This window comes from Callorhinus ursinus, unplaced genomic scaffold (genome assembly GCF_003265705.2).
Source record: "Callorhinus ursinus isolate GAN/ISIS: 27379988/994484 unplaced genomic scaffold, GSC_fseal_2.0 scaffold30, whole genome shotgun sequence".
Lineage (NCBI taxonomy): Eukaryota > Metazoa > Chordata > Mammalia > Carnivora > Otariidae > Callorhinus > Callorhinus ursinus.
This window is the reverse complement of record NW_027397092.1, coordinates 17,373,865-17,401,321: the sequence shown is the minus strand read 5'-3', so window position 1 is coordinate 17,401,321 and position 27,457 is coordinate 17,373,865. Positions and strand designations below refer to the sequence as shown.

The 27,457-nt window shown below is 51.0% G+C and overlaps 2 protein-coding genes across 2 annotated transcripts in view; both read left to right on the top strand.

Moving 5' to 3' along the window:
• FSTL4 (follistatin like 4) overlaps positions 1-27,457 on the top strand; it is a 408,583-nt gene that overhangs the window by 180,157 nt on the left and 200,969 nt on the right. Inside the window, exon 4 of the mRNA XM_025860911.2 lies at positions 14,363-14,611. Within this exon, the coding sequence (XP_025716696.1) occupies positions 14,363-14,611 (249 nt within the window). The remainder of the gene's footprint in view (positions 1-14,362; positions 14,612-27,457) is intronic.
• On the top strand, positions 11,169-12,006 carry LOC112815119 (N-alpha-acetyltransferase 11-like). Its single transcript, XM_025860912.2, is given in 2 exon segments — positions 11,169-11,835; positions 11,838-12,006. Coding segments are annotated over 2 exon segments (687 nt in total). The 5' UTR covers positions 11,169-11,183; the 3' UTR covers positions 11,873-12,006.

Here is a 27,457-nt window from a genome sequence, read left to right as displayed (position 1 = left end):
AATTACAGCGCAGATGCAAAGCACCTGAACAATCTCAAGCATACATTTAGTGTAACCCGGAACGATGGAGTCCTTGGGTACCCGGTGCAATCAAGACAAGCCCATCTTCAAACCAGGCCTCGGGAACTCTCAGAGAAAACCTTCAGGAAATATGAGCTCATTAAAAAAAAAAAAAAAAAAAAATCTTAAAACCCCATGGGTTAAGGCACCACGCAGGAATCAGCAGAAAGAGCAAAAGGACACAGCATATAAAATATGTCTGTTGAATATTTTTAAAAGATTGAAAATAGGATTAAAAATGAAGAGGCTATGTACAAATAACCAATCACCCCTGTGCAAGATGAAATAAAACCTCTGGAAATAAAAATTTCAAAGTTAAGGACTCCGTGGGAGAGCGTAAGAGTAGATTAGAAAAAGCCGAAGAGGAAATTCAGGAGCTGGAAGATGAATTTAGAAAAGTTACACACAGTACAGCACTGGAAAACAACACATGGGAAATGTGAACAAGGTAGGAGAGGTTGAGACAGAAGGAGAGAGAACTTGCAACACAGTTCTCATCAGAATCCCTGAGGAGAAGAAAAAGGAGAAGCAATGGAGCAGAGATAATATTTAAAGGAGCCTGTGAGTTTTCACAAACCGATGAAACACAGGAATCCTCACTTCCAGGAAACCCGATGAATGACAAGCAGCATAAATGCAGAGTAACATGCACGCTTACATCACAGAGAAGCTGCAGAGAGCCAAAGATTCCTAAAATTACCTACATGGGAATAAAAAGGTTGTCAGCTGACATCTCAAGAACAACAGAAGCCCAAAAGCAGGGAAAATAAATGTTTATTGAATTGAGGGGGAAAATCGCTAAACATAGAATTAATTACACAGCATGAGTTATTCTTTAAAATGAGGATACCGTGGATATTTTAGACACACATTACAAAGAAAATGTGAGGCAAAAAAAGGAATTAAGAGAAATAATGAATTAAGGTGCTCTTGTCATGCATTTAGGTCATGAAAGGAGTGTTTGGATATGTTCTAAGGTTCTTTATATGGAGGGTATTTAATTTTTACTTGAGTAGAAGAAAAAAAATGAAAGGTGAAATAAGGAAACAAAAGAATGAAAGAGGAACATAGGAAAAAGCGATCAACAACCTAATTAGTGTATCTGGAGTAATGAGATGTGCATACAGTGGACACTGTAAGAGAAAATGAATGAATTGCAAGCATAGGAGGTGCGCAAAGCCACACAGTGTCAGAGCAGAGGAATGAGGTCTCAGATAAATAAACACAGTATGATTGATTCAGTTATAGAAAATAAAACTCAGAAACACGTAGAACAAGCAGTATATTGCATAGAAATACAAAGTGAGATCGAATGGCAGAGCAGAAGCCAAGCAAGAATAAAGAAGAAATTGAGGATGATGTTTACCTCTGAGTAGAAACGAGGGCGACATGGAGAAATTCGAAACTGAGAACACCGTTCTTTTTCTCGAAATGGGTTGATGCGTACATAATCGCCCCCGTATGGCAGTCCTTACAGTCCACAAAGTGTCTAAGTATCTTTTCACAGTCATTATTTAATAAGAATAATTTAACCACTTACAGTTATTTGAATTTAACCTTTATGTGGTGTGAGACAGGGTTCCAGTGCGCCTGTTTTCCCGGTGGAGAGCTGGCTGCCCCAGCATCATTTGCCAGACGCCTGTCCTTTCCCTGGTGCAGTGGTCACTCTGGTCAGACACCGGATTTTCACGTATATCCCCTGGGATGTCTGTCTGGTCCCCTCTCCTATTTTATTGCCCCGTCTGCTGTCTGTGATGTGTCTCTCCTCGGCCAGTATCACTGTTGTGATCACAGCAGCGGCAGCTTTGTGGTTGGGTGTTCCCATAGTAGAGATTGAGGCACAAATCCCCTCCCTCTTCTTTTTATCATTTTCCTTGGTTATCCGGGGGCACTTACTCTTCCAAATGAACTCCTTAAGATTATTTCATCCAATTCCAAAAGGATTGCATTAAATTTGTAAATTTATGGTAATGTCTTTCCACCCAACAATAAGAAATACCTTTGCATTTGTTCAAATTTTATTTTATGACCTTCAGTAAGATTTTATGGTCATTTTGTGTTGGTCCTATGGCTTTCTTATTAAATTTATCCATAAATATTTTATGGGTTTTACCATTATTATGAGTGGACTCTTATTCCCTTTACCATTTCTAATTATTTATTGCTAATGAAGAGAAGAATGATTAATTTTGGCATATTTATCATCTGTTCAACCACCTCATCATAATTCTCTTGCAATTTTAATATTGTCCCTGGAGTCTCTTTGTTTTTTAAGTATACAGATACACAGTCAGCAAAAAGATATAGTTGTCAGTTGCCTTTTCCAAATTTTTACTGATTATTTCATTTTCTTGTCTTATTATACTTCCTTTTTGAATAAAAATGGTGATGACAGGTGTCCCTGCCTGGCTCCTGATTTTAACTGGAACAGTGGTTGGCCATTTAAGATGCCGTGTTTAAGTTTTCCTCTGTTTCTTTTTCCTTAGAGTTTTTATTTGGAATGACTACCGTAGTTTAGGACTTTTTATCTCTTTTCTTCTCTTTTTTTTAGAGAGAGAACCTCAAGCAGGCCCCTTACCCAGCACAGAGCCTGACACGTGGCTCCATCTCACAGCCCTGAGACCTCAGCCGAAATCAAGAGTCGGACACTTAACTGACTGAGCTACCCAGGCGCCTCCTTTTATTTATATTTTTGCTCTGGGCTTTGAGATATGTCCTGTACTTGATCACGGAGGCCAGTAATTTGAGTCTCGATAGTGACCATTCTATCCTTAAATTCCTCTGATTTTCTTTTTGGCTCAAAATTCATAGTTCTCTTGAAACCCCCTCTTGGCGCTGTGCTCAGTTCTCCCAGAGTTCCAGTACTGTGTTGTCTGTGCTGAACTGTCATCCCCTTCCTCTGGCTGTTCTGGTCCTGGTCATTCTTCTCTCTGGAGGCTGAGCCCCCTCCTGTAAATGACTATTTCCCTCCACCTACTCACTGGGCCTCAGGTTCACACACTGAAGGACCTTCAGGCAGTAGTGGTCCCATAAACAGTGCCTGAGATGGGGTTGGCCAGCCCTGGGGGTCTCCATGTGGGAGTAGACAAGTCGTAGGGCTCCTGTGGAAAGCTGGAGGAAGCCTCCTACTCTCTGGCCAACATGTGCTCTCCCAGTCTCAGGGATAGAGCAGAGAGTCCACTCATTCAGCCAGGAAAGCCAGCCTCCCATGAGCCTCTGTGTCCACCTGTCAGAGGCCTCAGCAGCTGCTTGGCTCAGACGAGCCAGACGGTGGGAGTTGACAAGAGAAGAAAAGATACTATCTTTTTGATCCAATTACTAAGCTTTGTTTTGATATTACGGCTGCTAATCCCATTGAGAGAAAAGGACAGATCTTTGAGAAAGGAAATTGACACCCTTCCCCTTAGAAAATATTAAATTTTTCTGTGCTAATATTAGATCTTTTAATCGAGCTCCACTTTTAAAAAATAAGTAGCAGAATAATCAAGGAGATGAGCATGTTATTCTCTCTAGTTGTGAGACACATCTATGATAAGTGATCTACAAGGCCAAGGGTTGACCCAGGGGCAGCTCTTGTACAGCAGGTAAAGGGCCCTAGAAGAATGTATCATCCCCTCCGTGCTCGTAAGTCTGGAGTATAAATGTTGGGGAGCACCACGGTGCTTCATGCCGAGTGTCTCCACAATAATCCTTGAAATAATTGGAAGCAGCTCATGATGTCATGGCCTTGAATCATTAGTTGGTGGAGAAGCAGGAAAGAACCCATGTAATGAGGTATCAGCGAGAGAGTAGAGAGACCCGTCAAGAGCGGCAACATCTACCCCCCCTCAGCTCGAAGATGCAGGGAGCCCCGAGGAGCCAGAGAAAGTGACAGGAGGGCTTGGTACCAGGAGGAAAAATGAGGGGTCTGGTGACAGAGAATAAGACAGTTGCAAGCTGAAGAGGCTTTAGGCAAAGAACGAGAACTTGGGGACAGGAATATATTTGGAGGAAGTGCTCTAAAACAAAACCACTTTGCAAAAGAAACTCTCCCAAGGGCAAAAATCCTATTGTGTTTCACATTTTCATGCAGCTTTTCTTTTTCAGAAGGTCTCGGAAATAACCCTTCACAAGCCAGTTGAGATAGCTTGATAGGGCAAACAGAGGCAAAGAGAAAAAAGAAGAGATTTTTGTAGTTAGCACATGGGCTTTTATACACCTAAGTTCACAGTTGCGAGGTTGTTTTTCACGTCTCGTCGGATCTCCGCAGAACACCCTCATGCTCCTGTTCAGGAAACCGGGGAGGCTCACACAGGAAGGAGACTTGCTCTGCTGGAACCCAGCTCTCAGACTCTCACCCTGAGCTTCCCACACTGTCCACTCTGCCCACTACTCACTGTGTCACCGTGTCGCCTTCCTTAAAACCTCCGATTTCTGATGACTCAGATCTCTAGACAGCAATTTTGGGTGTCTGCAGTTTCTTAATCAGATCCAGTCTTTTTCCCCCTGGCATTTCCTGCAGCCGCTCCATGTCAAGCCCAATGCCCCACTCTGAACATAAGAAGTAGAACCTGGCCATTGCCCCGAAACCAGAGAGACACCCCCATCCCCCACCCCGAAGCACTCAGTGACCCTGAATTCCGGCAGCTCAGACCTGCTATTCTGTCTGACCTGCTACCCTTATACTGAGAGAAGTGCTGAGTGCTGGCCAGCAGCCTGGGAGCCCCTCTTAGATGGAATATGCCTATGGGAAGCCTCAGGGAGAAAGCTCTAGAAATGGTGAGTCAGGCCAGTCACTGTTGTCACACAAAGTAGAGAGTGAGGTGGCAGGATAGCACAAAGGGCTCCCAGAAGGAAGAGACAGCAGGACCTGCCCGTGGTAAGTGGGTCTGACACCTCTGCAGGCACCAGGGCCCAGGCCGTAGGCTGCCTTTGAACCTGAGCTCCAGGCTCACCTGGCAGGTCAGAGGCCCTGAGCTATTGAGCGCAGCCTGCAGAGTTTGAGCTGCAGTTCAGTCCGGGGCCCTGAGAATGTGTGGTTTCAGGCTCCCTCACCTCAGAGGCTGGGCAGAGTTTACACGGGTCAATCCAATCCCCAGCTCAAGGAGAATCACAAAGGGAAGCATGCCATTGAGACATTTTGAAGCTTGCTATTTCAAGCCTGCCTTTTAAAACCAGTTGGTACAGTTTATAGATTCAGTGTAAACAGGCTCACCTTTTTGTGAAGGCAGGTCCCCTGAAGATGGTCACCAGCCCACATTCGTGTCCCCACTTGTGTCAGTAAAAGCACATGTCTTCATAGCTTCCAGTCCTCTTGAAACTGTCACTAACTGAGGGTCTGAATTGAGCACTTACTATGTGCCAACCTCTATGAATTATGTCATTTAGTCCTCAAAACAATCCTGTAAGCAGCCAACTGTTGTTATCTTCATTTTTAAATCAGAGGGAAAAGGGAGTAGGGGACTTGGCGGGCCTTTGACTTGGTAGGGTCGGAGCACAGGACCGATCAGTGCTGACCTGCGTCTGGTGACGCAGGCCTATCCCAGCTCACTCGTGCTCTGCTCAACCAGGGGCCCTTCCCATGTGACAGTTTTCTTCCCACGTGAGCAAAGCTTTGTGTCCTCCCTTCTCGGGTCTCTCTGCGAGGTTGGAAGCTCCAAGGACAGGAGGTGTCCAAGGTAGGGGGAAAAGGTGAAACTCTGTGGCAGCCTTTTCAAATGACATCTGTCACTGTAGGCCCTCAGCCGTATTGGGGAAAATACCCAAAACTTGGGAATAAGGCAAAGGGCAGGTGACATGTCCTCCAAGGTCATATTGGCACAGTGTTTGACAGGCTCGCCCAGGGTCGTTTACGATCTGGGCCAGAGGTTGCCCCTCTGTGTATCTCACCATGCATTGCTAACTGAAGGCCCTTACTATGCAGTTACCCGCTAACTCATAGATTTGTTTCCAGTAAAGATGCAAACTGTTACCGCCTGGTGGAAAAAAAAATAGCCTGCAAGGTTGTGTCTTCTTGTCCTGTATGTCATTCACCAGCTGTGTGCCTCGCTCCACCTGTTCAGTCCACCTTCTGTCTCCAACGCCTGTGTAGCCCTGAACCAGCTTCTCACTCCCGCAGGTCCCCTCGTTAATGAGTTAAGTAAATCTTCACCTCGTGTTCACTTTATATTCTCATGAGAGGCACGCTTTTAGGTTTTTGAAAAGTACGCTTTGGCATTGGGTTCATCTGTGGCTGGAGATGGGCACCTCCAAAAGCCCTTCCAGAGACATCAGGGCATATGTGACAACCAGCGGTCTGTTACATCCTGATCCCTTGGCCAGAAAGAGCCAGCTTGTTGTGCCAGCCCTTGTTCCAGGCATTTCTGACTTTGATGTAATGGTTCTTTTTTTTTATTAATTTTTTTATTTAAATTCAGTTTAATTAACATATACTTTATTGTGTGTGTGTGTGTGTGTATCACATCTTCTTTATCCATTCATCTATCAATGGACATTTAGGCTCTTTCCAGATGGTTTATGTTTGAAGCCAGTTTGTTGGACCTTGGTTATAATCTCTCAGCAATACACATGACAAGTTACATTAGCTTCCAGCAATGGGTAACCAGATATTTCTGTTTAGCGTTCAGACCTAGAAAATTTGGGCATGTCTTTCAGAGCTCGTCAAAATTCTGCTTTTACGAAGTACACAATTGCCTCAGCGTAGGGTCCGCTCTGGGGTCACTGAGAGGAAATCACATCTGCCCAGCAGTCACCTGGACCATTTCTGGGGGAAAAAAGCCAGAGAAGGAGGGCAGGAAGGCGCTAAAGCTGAGGGGCATCCCATTAGAGGGAGGGGGCCTCTGGCCAGGGGTCTATGCATGGTAAGGAGTGGGTTTGGGTCTGTGATGCTCTGAGACCCCAGGAGGGCTTCCTCACATAGCACTGTGGACCTCCAGCCTGTAGAGAAAGTGCTAACTGGGCCTCCAAGCTGCACGCTTTTGGTGTATGTGCAGCAGAGATCCTGTAGGCCAGGCATGCTGATGTTTGGAGGTGCCCTGATGTTGGAGAAGCTCACACTGTGGATGTGTGGACCCTCCCGGCATGAGTTCCTTGAGGCAGGAGCATATCCCTGGTTGAGATTGTCCCGCGTCTAAAGGATTTGGGTGAGATTGGTTGAAATCTAGGCTCGGCTGCCTCCCACCTACTTGTTATCTGAGCATAGGCAAATCACTTCTTGACTCGTATTTCCTAATCTGTTGAATGGGCACGTATGTACGCCACATACACATTCAGGGTGAGGCCTGTGCGTGCATCTGCTTCATGGGGCTGTTGTAAGGATTAAAGGAGAATGAGACAAGCTCACGTGTTCTAAGCGTGAGGCACGGCACGCGTTGAGTAAATCGTGGTTACTCTACACACTGCCCTCTCTGGCTGGGTGCTGGAATGTGCATCTCCCTAGGGGTAGCTACAGATTCTCTTCCCGTCCCTCCAGTGTGAATGAGACTTTCCAGGGCAGAGCTGAAGTTGGCACAGCCCCAGCCACCAGGGCACCCAGAGGCTGTGTTGGTTCCCACCAAGGTGACTCGTGGTGAGAGCCCAGGAGGGCTGCTCCCTTCCCCACCAGCAGCCCGGAAGGTGCCAAGAACCTTCTGGCCTGTGGGAGGAGCCCCTTTCAGCCAGAAAGGGAGCCAGGGTGCCGAACATCAGGGCGATTAGACCTCCTTTCAATGCTCAGTACTCAGGGGCTGACAAACACCTCCAGAGAACGAGAGGCACCCCACTTTCCCCAGGGTACAGTGGGGCAAAGCGGCAATTTGGCGTCTGCAGTCATGACTGCCGGCAGCCTGCACCTGCCTGGCAAGGTTTGTCTCGGAGCAGGGCTTTGTGAGCCGGGCTTCTTCCTGTGAGCCCCCAGGCTGCTCCCCAGCCCCAGCCCAAGGCTCTGCCCCTTCTCTATCAGGCCTCAGGTCAAATGTCACCTCCTCAACAAGGCTTCTCTGACTCCAAGAGAGTTGGCCCACCGCGGCAACCGGTCTGTTTCCTTCCCAGCATTGACTACAACCCACATTTGTTTGTTTGTGTTCACGCTCCTGTGTGTCTCCCCACACGGTAGCGTCCTGCCCTGAGGACAGTTTCCTGGTGGGCCTTGTGCCCCCAGCACCTGGAATCGGTCTGGCACAGAGGAGGTCCTCCTGGACTCTTCACCGGCTGTGTAGGTGAAGCACCCCACTGTTACCACCTGTGTGCAGGCACGGGCTGGGGAGCTGGGTCTCTGTGGGCTCCTGCACAAACTCAAGTTCTGCAGCTACATACAAGGCACTTGCATGGTCTCTGTCATGAGCGAGTCAAAGTTCACCAGACACTGTCTCCCGTCCACCTTGGGCGTGTCTGAGAGGATACGTGTTCTTGGAAGGTTCGGGGTGGGGAGTCCTGGGACCAGGAACGGCAGCTCCTGGATGGCACATCCACCTGTCCAACACCTCTGTATGCACAGCGGGCTCCCAAAGGCAAGTCCTCAGCTCTAGGTCCTTAAAAAAACCTGACCATGACCCAGGCTATGTGCTGTAGCTCCCCGGTGGGTAGGTGTTTTTGCTCAGAAAATAAAGCATTGAATCCATCTGTAAAGGGCAGTATCTGCTGACAGGTGGGCACTCAGTTCCTGTAAGGGACCTTCTGGCCACCAAGGCCGGAGACTGCCGCTGTGCTGGCCTGGGGCTCACGGCAGGTTCCCGGCAGGCTGTCAGCGCGGGGCGCCTGGGGTTTGGTGCTGTCCATGTTTTCTCTGGCCACGGCCTACTCTTCTTGGCCTGCTCTGGGCCCCGCAGAGTGGGTGCTCGCCTCAGAGCCAAGCCGTCACCTCAGTGTGGTTTCTTGGTGGGGTGCGATGAGGTCATAAGGATTTCAGGCCTAGTCCTTTGCTGGACGAGTCGTGGGGACCTCCCAAGATGGCATCACGAGAAGGGGGCTCTCCTCAGTGGTCAAGCTGGGGACAAGGTCTCGGTCAGGAGCGCTGCCCGGGGCAAGCTTGCCTGCAGCAGTTAGCATCCCTCAGTAGAAAACTAGCATGCTTCCCCTCATGTGCCACTCGGCACCATCCCCCAGAGGGAAATGCTCACTGATGTACTTTGCGCCAGGGCACCAGTTATGGAGACTGAGTCAGAGTTTGGAAACTGCCACGTGGTATGGTCAGTGATGAGAAAGCGGGCCCCCTGCAATGGGGGAACAAAGAAGGACCCACCTCTTCTGTCTGATCCCTCAACGGAGTCCCGTGGACTCAGCTCCCACTGTCGCTAAGCTGGGCCACCTCCCCGTCACTGGGAGGCGATGGCAGCCCAGGTCTGTGAGTTCAAATCGAGAATCCCGATCTGAGTCACAGAGGGGATCTCTAGCACCAGCTGGTACAAATGGACTTGTTTCTCTGGCGTCATAACTCTCATGTAACAATTCCCATTTCTGACTGCATTCAGTAAATTTAATTAGTGTCGAAAAGCCACTTATTTGGTAAGATGATCAGTTTCTAACCTGGGTAAATGACTTTTTTTATGACTATAAATTAAGCACATTATATCTTTTTCATGCATCATGGTCGTCCTCATAAATACTGTAGACAGTTGCTGGTGGTCTCACTTGGTTACCTTTCCCATTACTGTTTTATCATCATCCTGCTAGGACTGGGGAATTCATTCTGTTTTAGTAACAAGGAGGAAGTAGTGACAAGGGGCTTGTTTAGCGAGGAACCCACTGCTTGGTCCACGTCTCTGTGGCCAAGGATGGGATTCCAGGCCCACCCCTGTGTAGGACGTTCTCAGCTTGTCCCCGGGCCTGCTGGGCACAGGCTGGGAAAAGCAGCAGATGCATGGCTGCTCAGGTACTTTTTGTCTTAATTGCAAATAATTTGATTAAAAAAATCAAATATTTGCCAACAGTCCATTTCCATGTCAAAGAGAACCTGAGTGTTCTTGACAACTTCTGTGAGCACAGGTTGGCCCGAGTGTTTTCTTAACACTGACTCCTCAGGGCACAGCCTACGGGGGAGGCCTCAGTAACGCCTGTGAGCTACTCATACGTGGGAACTGGAGGCCTGGTATCCAGTGCTAGTCTTTGGAAGCACTCACTGCGATTGGAGCCTGCTGGTGCTTGAGAGGAGAAAGGGTCGGATGGAAGGGGTTCTGCCCCCACCCTCTGCCCTGCCATCCGTTGCAAGCGGGCTTGGCTTTAACTGCCTAGGCTGAGTTAGGTGGTCTCTGAAGTCTCTTCCTACTCTGCCACTCCAGATTCTAGTCTCCTTTACCCCACAAGGCCCACCTCCATCGACCTTTGTCTCCCGTTTGTGCCTCCATCTTTCCAGCTTCCCTCCTGCCCTCCGACAGAGGAGGCAAGGGGAGATGTACCCCTCAAAAGGTCCCCCCGTGGGGGCATGGGGCCCCCACTACCCTCCCCATCTCTGCCTCTAACCTGAAGTTTGAGCAGTGGTACCAAATCAGAGCTGAGAAGGTCAGCTTTTAAAACTCCTGTGTTTCCCTGAGCATGAGTGTCCAGGGCTCTGTGAGGACAGAGGCCCCGCCCCGTACCTGCAGGGTCTCTCTCATCCAGAGAGTGGGGCAGACATTCTTGGGAAGGGAATTCAGAGGAGGGGGCAGCGGGCTCGGCTCGGACTTGCGCTGGCAGTGAGCACCTCAGAGAGGTGCTAGACCCCAGGGGGTGAGTACTTGGAGCTGAGTCAGCTGGAAAGAGCTGTATTAGTTTCTTCTAGTAGCTGCCAAGTGCTTTCCAGGGTAACCCATTTTGCAGCCACCCAGGAGAGTCATGCTAATCAAACACACTCTGTAGCAAAGTAGCCATCAACACCGTGGGTGGAGGGCCTCCAGCCCAGGGCCTCCCACTGCCAGGAAACCTCAGCTCCCCTCCACCTTTCAACCTTGACAGGAAAATGTGTGCCGGAGCTGATGAATGCCGCCGAGCCTCTGCCGTGACACGTGGAACGTCAGCCAAGTGGATAAAGGAGAGTCACACGCCTGCTTAGGATCCGTACTTCGACACTGCTCAGAAATAGTTTGACCTTCGCCCTTGGACCAAGTCCTCCAGGCAAAAAGTGACTCTTGTGCTTGGTGGCAGCCTCTTTCCGGGTCACCACCATCCGACCCCATTTGCTACCCGCCGCCATTATGAACATCCGCAATGCTCGGCCAGATGACCTGATTAACATGCAACACTGCAACCTTCTCTGCCTTCCCGAGAACTACCAGATGAAATACTCTTTCTACCATGGCCTTTCCTGGCCGCAGCTTTCTTACATTGCTGAGGACGAGGGCGGGAAGATTGTGGGCTACGTCCTGGCCAAAATGGAGGAGGACCCAGATGACGTCCCCCATGGACATATCACCTCGCTGGCGGTGAAGCGTTCACACCGGCGCCTCGGCCTGGCCCAGACGCGGATGGACCAGGCCTCCCGGGCCATGATAGAGAACTTTAGCGCCAAGTACGTATCCCTGCACATCAGGAAGAGTAACCGCGCAGCTTTGCACCTCTATTCTAACACCCTCAACTTTCAGGTTAGTGAGGTGGAACCCAAATTCTATGCAGATGGGGAAGATGCCTATGCTATGAAACGGGATCTCTCACAGATGGCAGATGAGCTAAGGCAGCTGGAGCTGAAGAAGGGCAGGTTTGTGGTGCTGGGCTCCAGGGAAAACCAGGAAACCCAGGGAAGCCCACTTCCTAGTTCCGAAGAGGATGGTCAGAAGGAGAAGAACCCTGCCGCTGATGATAGTGGCAGTGACAGCAAGGAACCCAGCGAGTCCGAGGAGAGCACTGATGTCCAGACAGCTCAGAAGATTCAGATTCTACCTCCTAGAACCTGTTTAAGCATTGCAGTTCCTCGCATCTCAGCCACGTCTGCCCTCTGAGCCCTGGCTTAGCCTGTCTGCCCTGCAGCACCTTTCCTGGGATCATCTCACAATGGCCCCAATGGCTTCTCACTCTCAACAGCAACCGTCTACATATCCCACTGGGATTACAAAGGAATACCTGGATACAAGAGCCTCCTGCACAAGAGCCAAGAAAGTTTGAGGCCTGCCATCACAGAACCTTCTTTGGCCCGCTCACACCATGCCACCATTTTACTCTGTAGTAGTCCTGTGCTGGGTGTGGTTGTCTTGCAAGTTGTCTCCTCCTAGAGTGCTGAACAGGAAGCAGGGCAAACTCCTGAAGCTCCTCCGCTTTCAGGTTTTGCCATTGTTTATCGGGTTTTCATTCTTGAGGGTGTAGTCAGGACCATCAAGTCAGACCTCATGCCCTCCTTCCTCCTCTTCTTCTTTTCTGGAGGAAGTATTCTATTTTCTCTTCCTTTCTCTGGGAACTCATCGTCTGTCTTACCCCCCCCTTTCTTGAGGCGGTATTCTCTTCCTCTTTCCCAGCTGGAGGAAGTCACGAGTAAGGGCTTCTACTACGCAATCAGAACTTGGCGATTTTAAGAAAAGGACAACCAGTGATTAAATTGCCGGATTTAATCTCCTTCTTTGTGTCAATTTGTTTTTTGGGGTTTTGTTGTTGTTGTTGTTGTTAATGACACAACTTGCCATTTATTGAGTACCTATGATATTCAGGTACAATGTAGGACTTTTATTAATGATATATTTAACTCTCTCAGTACCCCTAAAAGGTAGGCGTTAGGATTCCTGTTTTATTCGTGACAAAACTGAAGCTCAAAGAAGCAAAGTAAATATCTGGGGTCTGAACCCGAGTCTATTTGAATTCAAGGCCAAAGCTTCGTTCACCTTCCCATTGCCACTCTTTGCATTTTCTTCATAAAGGTGTGAAAACTATAGGAAAAAAAGGAAAATCTACAGTTTAAAATGTTCTGTTGACTTAATACATGGCAACTCTATGTCATTTGTAAGTATTTCTGTATAACCCACCATTATAATCCTGTTTTACTATTTTTCTCCAGTAAAGATAAGTGAAGACAAAAAAAAAAAAAAAACAGAAATAGTTTGACCTTCTAGTTTATTATGATTCAAGAAAAAGTCAATATTTCTTAACTTGCCAAGGCTGGAAGAATTTAAATGAATTATTGAATTAAGCAGTTAATCTATCGATAACTGATTTTTTTTCCTTTCAAATCTAGAATGATGAAAAGCAGGCGTAACCAAAAACAAGAAAAAGAAGGTTGTTTTCTCCCCCCAAACATTTTAATCCCATGAGATCGGAGCTGGGGCCAAATGTTCAGTGTTGACCACCGGGGCCATTCTGTCTCGCTTGAGTATTGTGAAGAAGATCTAATTAAAACTTAAAAGCAAAGACTTCCGTGGCCATAAAATCTGCATTCGTGTTTTAATTATTTGTATTTTGATATCCCTTTCTTATTCTCAACTTGAGTTTGCTGCCATTAATACTGCATTTTTCTGGACTCCCCCAGTGGAGTGGAATGTCATTTTGGGGTGCTTCCTGGGCCTTTCCTGTAAGCAGGCCCTTCCAGCAATAAGACACTCTCCTGGCCACCCTGCCCACGTGGGAGTGTGAGTTCTGGGCACCACCGCCTCACACCATTGTGCACGTGTGTTGGGTGCAGGGAACACCCAGGAGCGTGGCAGCAGCTATTCCCCGGGTCTCAGCCTCCCTCCCACGGCTGTAGCTTCCTGCTTCGTGCTAGAAAGGGCTGGGCAGTAGAGAAAGGCTACTGGTCCCACCACCGGTGGTGTGTATCCTGGAGAACCACATTCTCCCCAGAGAACAACGTCAAGCTCAAAAGCGTCCCTGCCGTGGCCACCCCCATCCTGAACACTTAGAGTACCGCTTTCTCCTTTCTTACTCCACACTGATTCCCTAGCTTCCGCCATTGCTCCCCACTGCCTAACATCTGACCACACTTCCTCAGCTTGGCGCTGTATGTCTCCTAGAATCACACCTTGGCATCCTTACCTTTCCCACCCCGCCCCTGTACAAAACTCCTCCTCCCATCAGGTCTGTCCCTCCAGTGCAGTTATGGGAGCCATGGCTCGAGCCCTGCCTTTTGGCAAGCCATCCTCCTCTCACTCAGCAACGGTCCATTGGCACTGTGCTACCTCCCTGTGGTCCCCTGGCTACTCTTCCCTCCCAGGATGGGCGGGTGGGGGAGGGGGTGTGCCTGAGATGTTTGGTGTGAGCCAACCATAAAACCTGAACCCTGTACAGCAGGGTGCTGCTTTTGGCACCCATGGCCATCTCCTGTTGGTAGGGCAAAGACTCTTTTGGGCACACCAAGCCCCAAGGCCTTGGCTTCACCGGCAAATGGAACCACAAAGGAAGCCCTTGACCCCCACCACCAAATGCTTGCAGCTGACCCTCTGTTTTGTGTGTTTGGCAGGACTTTCTGGCCACGATGGGCTGCCAGCCTCCTGTGGGAAGAAGTTCTGCAGCCGCGGGAGCAGGTGCATGCTCAGCAGAGAGACAGGGGAGCCCGAATGCCGGTGCCTGGAGGCATGTAGGCCCAGCTACATGCCCGTGTGTGGCTCCGATGGGAGGTTTTATGAGAATCACTGTGAGCTCCACCGAGCCGCCTGCCTGCTGGAGAGAAAGATCGTCGTTGTCCACAGCAAGGACTGTTTCCTTAAAGGTAGGAAGTTGCTTCCTTGCCCCTATGCTTTTGGGTTTGGGGATGGATCTTCTGATGCCCTTTTGACAAATGGCCCAGGTGCTGAGGCTGCAGGTTGAACGTGTAAAGGAAGGCTGGAACCTCAGCCAGATAGCAACCCCTGCCTTTGCGGCGGCCGGGGGCGGGGGCGGGGCTTGGGGAGCAGAATCTAGGCAGACCTTTGGGGTAGGACAGGCAGGGGAAGTGAAGGGATGGAAGCCACCAAGTGCCTGCAACAGTGAGGGAAAGGAGCGTGGGAATCACCTGGGCCTGGGCACCTGGAGCGGAGGGGGCAGGGCCCGGCATCTCCCTAACAGGCCCCAAGCCTGCGGAGGTGTGACCAGGACGTCAGGGCGTTCTCAGCAGCCGAGCACAGGTCTGTTGAGCCCCTACAGCCGCTCCCCGTGCCGCCCGCAGCCACACGAAGGGCCACTTTCCCCCTGTGGCAGTGCTGTGGCAGCGGGAGTCGGGGGGATGTGTCCAGGAGCAGGCGAGGCTCCGGTGGGTCGGGCTGCTCCCGTGATGGTAATAGTCTTGGACACTTTCATGGCTGCGCTTATGACGCTCACGCTGAGGTGCTTCAGAAATCATGAGGCACATTATGGAAATGAGGCCAAAGTGAGTCCAGGAAAAAATGTCCCTGGTTTGAAAACCCTGCCCAGCCTCATGTCTGCCGATCCCCGGCCCCATGAGCACTAAAACACTTGACCAACTGCTCCAGCTTCATTGGCCGTGTTGAGTTTTATAGACTGATGTTCCGTTCTCCGGTTTCCAATATCCCCCAAATTGCATCTTTCTAAAGGTTTTTATTTCTGCATCAGAGTGCGCCCAGCCTCCCTCACCATCGGTTATTCAAACAGCATTTCTCATTTCATGCAAGGGAAAAACAAGCACCCTGAAAGCCGCCTCGGTGAGGGAGGATGGGGGAGAGCTGGGGAGGATGTGGGCCGCCGGTGCACGCAGATGAGGGCTCGGTTCTGCTTCATGCTCATTGAATTCATCCACCAAATCCTTCTGATTCATTGAGGCTTTGTGCGGATTTTGTGAATGCCCACGCTGTGGACAGCAGTCCCCACCAGCTCCCAGAGAGCCTAAGAGTACAGCCCGGCTCTGCCACTTCCCAGCTCTGTGACCTTGGGCACATCACTCCACTTCTCCGGGCCTGGGTACTGCTATTGGCAGTACCGCCTGCTCTGTGGCGTAAAGTAAATGAAAGGCTACACAGACACCATGTAGCATGTGCCAGGCACATCACAAGTGTTGTGTATTAATGACCCCTACCGTCATCTTTCAATCCAGTGTGGCCTCAGGTCTAGAGCAGAGAGGCTCAGGTCATGTGGGGAAGGCAGAGGCAGGAACAAGGGCCCTGCCCGGCAGGTGTGGGGCCCACCTGGCTTTGCTGGTAGATGGGGTCGGGGAGGAAGGTGCTGAGAGTCGCGTCCTCGTGCTGTCCTGGAGAAGCTTACCTGGAACCAGGGCTCCCCTCTCTGCAGACCTAGCTCCGTGAGTCTGGATGCCACGGAGGAGTCTTCACTGCCTCCTGCTCAGATCAACTCCAGTCCCAGGCGGCGGGACGGCCCGCCTGCCTCCATCCGCCAGCATCCCCACCCGGAGTGTTTGGCAAACAGTGAAGCCCTGTTCACTGACCGCAGGACCTTGGCAGGGATGGAGGGCAGGCCTCCCTAGGGAGGGGGCTTTGGGTGGGCACTTCCCCACCTGCACCAGAGCCATGGTTCCAACGGGGAGCAGGAGGAGACGCGACAGGGGGCTAGGGAGTGAGGTTTTAGAAGGAAGGAGGCCGTAAAGGACAATATCCTACAACCCCACCCCAAGATAGCAGTATTTAATGCCCTCTTCAGCTCCCCTGATGACAGTTTGTCTTTTGTCCCTATTTCCAGGGAATTACTGATACAGGAAGTGGAAAAATACCTTCTTTTTTCATGCAAGCAGTGATTCTAAATTCACCCGTGTTCCACTCTCTTTTCCTACCGGACTCTACAAAGGAAAGCTCTGACTTCATTCTCGGGTTTCATTTGCCCCCCAGAAGTCACTATTAGGACACAGTCCTCATGGGGCCGGGTGTGGAGAGAAGGAAGGGTGTGGTAGTAGATTCTAGGGGCCACAGTTCAGAGTGCCCCCTCTGTGGCTGGGACCTGGGCCCTTGGTGGGGGTGGGGGGAGTTGTCCTGAGCTCTGTGTGGGGACCACAGCCCTCTTGCTCTGCAAGGAGGGGAGGCGATATTCTAAGCCCCAGTTTCGAGAAAACTTGTGGTAGCACATTGCGGTTGCTATGGCAATGGAATTCCTCGTGAACGCGGAATGAAATATAACATCATTTAGGGATTATTAGCCTGTGAGGAAAGCAAAACTGAACTCAAAAGCATTGCTTCAGCTCATCTTTGCAGCTGTTGATACCAGCTCTCCTGCCATCCCCAGCAGGGTGTCTCCTGCCGAAATTAAGGGGGACAGAGGGAGGTAGGGTTGTCGGATCTCTTTCTGCCTGTGGCCAAATTAAAGTCACATTTGTTCTCAGCACCAAACGCCACCAGAGAATACCAAGACAGTGGGTGGAATTCTCTGTAACTTTAACTTCTTATAGACTTTGTGTTTGGAAAGTTACGTCGTGAGGTGGTGTTCCTATTTGTGTACTGGTTGGCACTTTTAAAATTGTTTTTCTGTCTCGGTTTTGAATTCACGCTGTATCTCCTGCGCTGTGTGTGAAGACAAGCTTGCTTTCAGCCATCACTCACCACACCAGGCTTGTATTATCCCAGATGATACAGTGTCATAGTTGGGCAGTTTTCCAAACAAACCGTGAAATTATGGAAGAAAGAAGGCTGTTAGGGCTACAGTTCTAAATGGGTCTAAAGATTCCTTGGCCTGCATGGTGTTTTTAGGGGCACTTTTGTGCTTCAGAGGAGAGTTTCCAGGCTCATGAAATCAGAGGAAATAATTTCCATTTTTAACCAAAAAATGAAACACACTACAGGCTCACTAACAAATCTCTTTTCCTCCCACCTACACAGGGGAGGAAAAACCAAACCTTTTGTTGCAAGGCAGAACAGATAGGTCTTGCTGCCAAAGAGACTGCTTTTATTGTTGTTGTTACTTTTTTTTTTTTAATGTTATTGCTTTGGAACTTAAATCAGGTCTCACACCTTCAGGGCATGTCCATGCTTCTGCAAGTCTTTCCTGCCCTGCGAGAGAGCGCTACTCACATCCCCAGCTGTGGGCCCAGCCTTTGGTTTAACTCTGGCGGAGCAGGTCCCTGCAGCCGGGGAGGCGCTGAGGCCTCTGTGAGCATCACGGGCAGGAGCGGGCCTCGTGGGAGGTGCAGGGGGAGGGGGAAATGTGGCCCAGGCTCACGGGTACGGCTTGAGATCAGTCATGGGCCATACCACCCCTCCTGGGACAGGGCACGTAAGCTCTCTGTTCCTCACTTACCCCTTCTGTGGAGCGTGAATAATGGCAGCGCCTACGTCACAGCGTGCGTGCTGCGGGCATGACATAAGGAGTGGCTGGCACGCAGTGAGCTCACCTCTCTAAGCAGCGTCAGCAGCACTCAGGACGGTGGTGATGCCGTTGCAAACATCAGGACACAGCTGAGGGGCAAATGCAAGAGGCCTTAAGACATCTGCCCGTGGGCAGCACTGTGTGTGAGCTAAGAACTCAGGGTGGTGGTTGCTCTTCTGAACAAAGAGAAAGAAGATCGTTGGTTCTGCACGTTTATTTAATGAACGGCTAGAATTTGATCACCAAGTGGACAGACTAAACTCACCTTCTCCAGCTGCCTTGCTGTTTTAGAAAGAGATGTAACAAGTCATTTAAGTTCACCTAGCAAGTCAGTAGAGATGTGAAAGGAGATTCCAATAGCCCCTGATTCTGAGTCTAGAGGAAGTTTCTGGAATGCATGAAAGGCTCTTGGGAACTGCCAGTTGAGCCTTAGGGAGGGATTCGTCTGCCTGAGGATGAGAAAGGGCATGTCCAGGGAAGAGACAGTGAGATGCATCTCCCAGGGTGAGTAAGGGTGGGAGAGTGGTCCTTAGGGATGCAGGCATGGGGTTCCTACAGACTCAGAGAAGAGCAAGGGCCTAAAATGCAGATCCTGGGGAGTGTGGGTCCACACTGGGTAAAGGCAGGCCCTTGGGGAAGGTGAGCTGAGAAAGGCCTGCACGCCAGGCTAGGCCGTTTGTCCCCGAGCTGACTGTGTGTCTGATGAACCAGTCCAACTTTCCCATTCCCCAGACAGGGACCCTGGGCCCCAGAGAGGGCTGGCACCTAGTCCAGGTTACACAGGCCCTGCCTCTGCAGCCTGCCCTTGAGAAGAACCCACAGCTCTGGAACTGTTCATCCCAGCAAGGCACGTTCAGCTGTTTTCTCCTTCTCCCCCGGAGACCTCCCAGTGCAGAGGTGGAGGGCTCAGGAGCCTTGGTCGGTGAGACAGGCCTGGGAGCTCCTCGGCGGGGGCCTGCTCTCCAGGTCAGCAAGAAGCCCAGTTGGGAACCGCCCCGGGAAAGCTGGCTCAGTTGTCCCAACTGACAGGGCCTCTGGACTTACCAACACCGGACCACTCTCTCCCCAGTGAGGAAGGAATAGGAACTCAGGTTCACTCAGAGGCTGCTGGAAGAGCCCCAGGACAAAACAGCAGAGCCGCTAAGACCAACCTGAAGGCCCTTCTAGCAGGTCTGGCTTTTTGCCACCGGCCTCCACTTTCTCCCCAAAGCCCCTTTCCTTTTTCCAATTTCTTCAAATTGCCCCCTATTCCTGGCCTCACCCACAATCTGTCCAGAGGCCGCAGCTGCTCCTCCAGCCCTGCCCAGCAATCTCTGGGCACTCAGTGCCCTTCCTGGCCTTCATTTTGAACTCCACAGAGGAGGGTGTGGCCATTCTCTGCCAAGTCGCCCAGCTTCACAGGCATTATTGAATGTCCCCCAGGTGCCAAGGCTGTGCTAGACCTGAGGACACCCGTATGATCAGGACTCCAGGCCTGACCTCCTGGAATGGACAGCCATAAGGAGGGTCCACCTCCAGTCCCTGGCACTCCCACTCTCTGGGCCAGCATGTGGGGGCCGCTCTAGACAGAGACACCCCCAAGACCTCAAGGACCAGCGGGGATCTTCATGGACTGTCCCCTGTTTCGGAGCCTGCCCTCACCAGTGTATAAGCAACTGCCGGGGGGGGGGTACTGAGCTGCAGGTTGACCAGCAGCCCCCAGGGCCAGTGGCCCTCAAAGCTCAGTCATCTCCTTTCTATTTCTAGTATCTGCTTCCCCCACCAAGAGAAACATGGCTTCAAACAAATGTGTGTTCTTCCCTTAATTCCTCTAGGTTTTATGCAAGACAACGTCTTGGTGTGAGCACCTCACAAGCGTGCAAGAATGTTATCAGTGTAGCATGTGTGGTGTGCTTCACAGAACGGCTGTACTTTGGATGAATTAATTACATCCCAGTAATTAAAAATTGCTAATAAGTTACTGAGATGAGAAAGTCTGGCACCGCGCTGATTTTGCTTATGTAAACACGCCCAGCCTCTGAGGCCCCCACATTGTTTCCTGCCCTTTCCTGACATCCCTCCTCAGTCAGCTCTGTGTGTCTCCTTGTAGCCCCACACCCCTCTAGGTGTCCTCCCTCCTCTCCCTCTGACCCCAGGCACTGCCCACGCTGGGTGCCTCCACTGCCCCGGTCCCCCACACTCTGCCCGCCAGGGTCCCCACTGGCTCCCATCCCCATGAAGATTGGCATATCCCAGATGCCACGTCCAGGTCGCACTTTCCACCTGCTCTTGCTGCCTCCGCCCCGCAGCAAGCAGTCTTGGGGCAGCCCCCACTCTTGGTCCTGTGATTGGTCGTGGGCTCCTCCTTCCCCACTAGCTTTCTACACGTGAGTTCTCCCCAGGCCCCCCTCAGCCCTCCTCTGATTCCTTTGCACCATGCCTGCCATGTGCAAAGAAGACCCAGCTGTATCTTCACCCCGGCCTCTCCTCCACATTTCAGTCCCAGGTCCCCCTCCCCAAAGGCCCACAACCACCTCAAATTCAGTGCGTCCTGAATGAACTCTCCACCTCTCTGCTCCCTCTGTCCCTGACATCCTTGTTCCTCACACAGTGTCTGTCTCGGTGATGGCAACCTCTCCACACCCCAGGAGACCGGACCCCATGAGACTGATGCCTCCTTGCAGCTGAACCCCCACACCGTAAAATCCCGCCAAGTTTACTTCCTAATAATTGCTATAACCGCCTCCTCTTCTGTACCTCTTCTGCTACCACACACAACCATCCCATCATCATCATTCACCTGCGCGACCTCTGTGACCCCCTAGCTGTTCTCCTAGCTCCTGGCCAGATACTTCCTCAAACCCACCTTCTATATGGCCTTAAGAGCGAGTTTTCCAAGGGGTAACCTTGACCATGGCACTCCCCTGCCTCAACCCTTCCATCCATTCATTCAGCAAACAGACACCTCCTGTGAGTCAGGTCTGTTCTAGGCACTGGGGATAGAGCAGTGCACAAAATGGATGATTCCTGCCCTGATGGCACGTGCAATCTCTTGTTGTACATAAGAGATAAAGTGTCTTAGCCAATGACAAGTGCCGTGGAGGAGAATAAAGCAGGCACAGGGGTTGGCAAGAGTTTCTAGTAGGAGAAGAGGCATTTGAGCCAATACCTGGAGGAGGTTGGGAGGCAAGGGAGTGACCTACTTGAATATCTGGGGAAGGAGTAGCAGGTGCAAAGACCCTGAGATGAGAGCTCCCCTGGCGTGTTTGGGGATCAACAAGGAGGCCGGGGTAACTGAAGCAGAGCGAGGAAGGCCAGAGAGGTCCGAGTGTCAGTCAGAGGGGCCTCGTTGGCCATGGGAAGCCCGAGCTGCCAACCACTATCCCATGTGGCCTTTCTAATTATTCTGCCATGCCCACCAGTGGATGGCCTTGAGGCACCGTCCCGTTCATCACCACCCTAGGAAGCTGTGTGGGGTGTGCTCGGGCTGGAAAAGATCTGTCCAGGGGCTGCCAAGCATCTCCACGGTCCTTCTTCCCCTGAGTTAAACCCGCAGGGCCAGGGGATTGCCTATGAGCCCCAAGCTGACCAAGATGCTGTCAGAACTTCTACAAGTAGCATCCTCCTTCTGTTATAACTTCCTGTCAGCTCGCTGATCTTCCCAAGGTCCTGGGTGTCCTTATGAGTAAAGAAATGTGATTTATCTTTCTAGCCCTAGTACCTGGGAATGTTCCATTCATTTTTTGGATGAACGCTCAAATTGATGATTATGTGTTAAATAGGGTATGTGCAGTCCCTTCGAGGTCCCCGAGTGGGAGCACGGGAAGTGCTAGTTAGAGGTCCTCTGTGCCACGTGCGTCAGAGAGCCCCAGCAGAGGACGGGGTGGATTTGTAAGGAAGACCCTGCTCAAAGGCATGTTGGATTCTCTGTGGTGGGAGGGGAGGCTGGGCCTCATGGGCGTTGAGGGAACGCAAGGAAAGGAGGGGCGGAAGGAGGCAGAAGAGGGGGTGACATGGAGCCTCATGTTCTCCCAGCTTCCCTCCAGCTGGCTGCTTGAGCAAGGCCCTGCGTGGCAAGAAGGGTGCCATTAGCTCCGGCTGCTTAGAACCACATCGTGGAGCCCATGGCCAACGCTTGGGAGGCTTTGGCTGATGATCAGGAGTCCGATGTTTAATTACTGGAGCAAGAAGAAGCTGATTTGGGACTTCTTTAAGGTTCTCCCCTATTGCGCCTTCAATTAAGATCAAGGCCCCGTGTAGCAGCCGCTAAATGACACCGCATATTGAATCTCTGTACTCAAGCAGTTTATCTAATTATCTGTGTGACAAACTCCGCAGCTGTCAGCCCAGCCACAACTCAAATATGTCGACTCTGGGCCCCCGCCTGCAAGTGTTTTCTGCTTCCTCACAGGCTGAGGGAAAGGGCTTACATGCTCTTCTGTACACGAGGAATCCCTTTCCAGTTCTTCTCTTGCCATGGATGGAAGTTGCTGAGGGGGCCCGTGGCAGGGAGGACGGTGCAGGAGCCGAGCAGAAGCTTGGGGGCCCGCCTTTTCTGGGCTCTCTACCCTCCCTGCCTCACCCCCAGCCCCTGCGGCTGGCATGGATGTCCAGACTCTCTGCCTGCTCTTCTGAACAGGGAAGCTTTGGCCTGATTTGGGCCATTTTCTTTTTCTTTCTCCAAGAAAGGGAGGAGTGCTTATCATTGCATCACATTAACTGAAATAAACCAAGGGAGTTGGGCAGCGGATGCGCACAGCGACCCAGGGAGAGGGCGATGACTGCTCATCTCCATCAGCAGAGAGCGTGTGCGTGGCTAAACATCCCGGAGCGGGCTCACCGAGTGCGTGCCCGCACCAAATGATCCGACACTGGGCCTGTGGAGTTGAGTCCTCAGCCAGGAGAGCCAGGAGACCGAGCTAGGGAAAGCTGCGGCCCAGCCCTCTGCAGCATCCTGGGGCCTGGGCAACCGCCCATGGTTCCTACGGGGAGTGAACCGGCACCCCGCCTTTTGCCAGGTGCTGTGGGAGAGCCATGTCTAGAACACGAATGAGGGAGGCTCATGAGGGCAGACAGAGCTTCGCAACGACCTCAGAGTTTGGGTCCCTCGTCCTGGCAAGTCCTGCCCTCTGCCTTTCTTCTTCTTGTATTCACTTCTGCTTTGATGCATTTTGATCACTCATAGTGAAGGTAATCAGAGTGCAACTACTCTGGAAAAGCTCCTCTAAATGAAACTAGTAAAATTGCTTTCCTGCCAGGAAATTAAAATCATCAGACACAATGAATTCTGCCCACTTATTAGAAGCAAGGGGTCTGAGTGGTGCCTTTCCCTTTGTAGCTGAAGGAGGGGTACATCCAGGGACGTGGCAGGCCCATCTGCTGACTTGTCTTCCTTCAGGAACGTCTGTACCGTCTTCGTGTCTTTTAGTCCCTCCCCGCCGCTTCTCATTGCAGGGGTGTGGTCTGCAGGCCTGGTCCGCAGACGTCCAGCAAGCCCCTCTGTGAGCTCCGGTGCACCCCACTCATTCTGCCGGACTGAGTTCTCTGACGCCCCCCGCCCCCCGCACCGCGTTCTCTCCCTCCCTCTCTCTCTCCATCCCTCCCTGCCTCCCACCTCCGACTCCTCCCTCCCCCTCCATGTTGTGTGGCTCAGCAATTAATTTATATTTCCACTGAAATATAACAAAGCCAAGGTCTTTCTTGTGGGGGTTCTCCAGAGAACTTCTTTGATCCCCAGCTCGGCGTGGGCCCTTGTAGCTGAGATTTTTAAATTCTCCCCTTCCAAGCCTATCCAGTGGTTTCAGGAACTCTAGATGAGAGACACATGAGGGAGGGGATGGTGCACCTGGTAGCCGGATCTTTCCTGATTTTGGCGGAGTGGGGGGTGGTCAGGAAAAGGGGAGTGAGGAAGAAATCTGTGCAAAGCTGCAGAAAGAAGAATAGTGAGGAAAGGGGTTGAAAGGGGCCATCCAGGGACCCCCGTAGCAGTGGACACAGTAGCAGGGAGGAGCAGCAACACATAGTCCCCGTTATGTACAGAGTGAGTTTGTTAGTTCTCCTTTCCGCCCAAAAGTCCAAACTTTCAAGGGCATCTCTCAACCGTTTAGCTGCAAGTGCTGGTTACAGGGAAGCTATAACTCCCACCCCCCAGCCCCCCAGGGATGACATTTTGGGGCAGTGGCCGTGAACAATCTGGACAGTCTTGCCAGGGCTGGGACAAACGGAGGTAAAGCTGGACAGACCGGCCTGAATGAGAATTAAAGAGAAGTTGACTTCTGCCACACAGGAGCGGAGAAATAGCTCACTCGGGAGACAGAGAAAGGGGGAAATGATGACCAGGAGCAGAAGCCTGGTAGACAGCAACTGTGTTCTGCTCTCAATTCAAGAAAACGTGCACCCTGAGATGAGATGAAAATGGGATTATAAATTGGCTGAGCCGCAGCCAAAAATGAAATGGAAGCTGGAGGAGGTAAGGCAAGACTTTATGGAATCTGGAATAGTGTCGCCCAAGTGCCTTCTGCGTCTCAAGCAGTGAAGGGCAAGATTAACAATGCAGAAATCAAACAACCACTCCCCCGCAGGGAGAACGAACTTGAAAACCTTTCCCAGAATACATAGGAAAAAAGGGAAGAAAAAGGTAAAGAATAATAATAATAATGTGAGAGAAGATGATAAATAGGTAGGACAGGGATGAAAGTTTAGCTCTCGGCCATCGGTCATCTTAAGGACCCCCGAGCAAATCAAAGGGACACGGTAAGTGAAGAAAGATTGTTTCTTAAATCGCCCTGAGCTGAAAGATTCCTAAAATAAGTCCAAATGTAACTGCTAAAATTTCAGGATTTCAAAAAAATTTTTCAAATATATTTGAAGTGATCAGGCAGAGAGAAAAACCTGGTCTTCTATAAAGGAAAAAAGAAAACCCACTGGTCTTAGGCTTTTCTGCAACATTAAGAAGCAAGAAGGCAGTGAAGACCATCTGTAGAGTTTTGAAGTGGTAATTCTGCAGTCCTCAGATGATGATCCCTGTGTGGAAACAACAGAAAGGATTCTCTGATGGGCAGGGGCTCAGATAACAGACCACCCATGTATTCTTGGCTGGGAAAAAAAGATACCAAAAGATGAACCCCTACCAATCTAGGGACACATCAAATTTGGGAAAGAGGAAAGTCATGGTACTTACAGCCTAGAGGTGAGGGAGGGATTCCTTCCGTGGAGGTGGCCATGCACAGAAGAAAAGGGTGGGCTCACCATGACGATGGCCACCATTCGTGGAGCGTCTGCCAGGTTCCTAGCCTCTACCAGTTGTCTAAATGATTCTAAATGATTGTTTTTAAACATGGTTACCCCCAAAATGGCAAAGAGTAAATGAGGAAGATAAATGCAGCTGATTTCTTTGACTCCCTTGTGGGGATTTTAACAGATCCTGCATAATTCTTGACTTAGTGTGTTAAAAAGCATGCATCCATTAAGCTAGGCAATTTTCTATTAACTCCATCCTTCTGGCCCAGAATGAACCCAATGCTGGCCCCAAACAAGTGTCCCAGGCCATTCCCTGCTGCACTGGGAGGCTTCGCTCCTCCCTTTGCTGGTGTTTCCAGAGACCACGAGTAGGATCAGTCCTTGAGTGAGGTGACCTACCCTAAGGTCGGGCCTCTGCGGCTTCATCACAGTGGCTAGAGTACGCTCCCCCTTCCAGGAAGCTTGCCCGGGCTGTAACAGAAGTAGAACTCCTGCGTGCTGTAGGGTGTCCTCCTAGAGCAATGATGCCCTTCCTAAGGGCACACGTCAGCACACCAGCGATGTGGCCTGGACTGTTGATTCTCATGTTCTCATCGAAATAGGTGGTTGATCCACAAGCAAGGAGTGAGTAAGCGCTGAGCTATGTTGCCAGAAAAAAGCCAAGAAGGCAGAAAGTCTGCTCTCCTGGGAGGTGGAGGTAGAGATGAGACCCCTAGGCCAGCCAGGGCCACCATGGAGGTGGCCATGCACAGGAGAAAAGGGTGGGGTCACCATGACAATGGCCACCATTCGTGGAGCGTCTGCCAGGCTCCTAGCCTCTACCAGATGCCTTATAGGCATTAACTCATGTCAAAATAAGTTGCCCAGTTACTGAGCTGCTAAATGAGAACTGGAGCCTGGCTTCCTCTGTCTCTGTGTGCCAGTGGCCCCTCCAGCGGGGAGAAGGGCCTCTCCTGGGGGACGAGGGCTCCATTTGACCCTGGCAGAAAGCACAGGACTTGACCAACAAGTGTGGGGGAGGGCAGCAGCGGCTGGAAGTAATGCAGCCTCACTGCTACGGGCCGTGGCCACAGGCAGCTTATCCGACAACACCTGCCTACAAGTGATCTTCCCCTAAAAGGAAATGGGTAGAATGTCACTTTCCCACAGACATCAAGATTGTCACAGCCAGTCATTTTAATGACATGCGTCCTATTCACACACATCCAGTCTTTCGACCCCAGGGACCGGCACCATGTGGCTGGGTGACGTGACCGCCGCCGTGCGCACGTTGCAAACAAAGGGAGTGTCCGCTCCCTGCCAGGAGACAGGCGGGGACAAGCGGGGACAGGCGGCTTCCGCAGCAGAGGAAGGGAGACTGCCACTCTTCCAGGGTGCTCCTCCCTGTGTCTCCACCTCAGCCTCTCTTCCTTCTCGCCCGGGTCCGCACTCCGTCCCCCACCGTATTTTAGCAGCACGAAGACCTTATTTACATGCCAGGCTTGTCTCAATAAACACTCCTAACAATTTTAAAAAGAACAAATGTTCCATTTTAAAAAAAGTCTTGTGGATCTCAGGGCACACAGGTGCGGGTATCAGGAAGACCCAATGAAGAGAGGGATCTCTGGAAAAGGCAGACAAAGCCCAGTGCCAGGAAATGCGCGCACGCTAATTTAGAGAAACAGTGAAGAGGAAACCAGACGCACCCTTGCACATGACTGTCTAGAAGGTTGGGGAAGAAATAACCCCAAGCAGAGGCACCTCCGGGCTTCCTTCGGGTACAGCTCCACGGGGACTCAGTTGGCTCCGAATCTAATTCAGTATTTGTGGCGTTTGTTGTGATGTTACGCATCTCACGCTTTTTAGGAGACCGGAGATGGGATGAGAACAGAGGGCAGGGTGACGACTCATGTAGAAAGCCCATGCTCCATGCCAGGCCCCGTGCTGGGTACTGTAGACTCTTCATCCCATTCAGTCGTACAACAGCCCTTCGGGATAAGGACTGTTACTGTCCCGACCCGGCAGAGGCGGACACAGGTCAGAAAGGTTTTGTGACTTGCCCAAGACCAAGGAGGAGAGAGCTGTCGCTCAGACTCACGCCTGTCTTGTTTAAAATGTG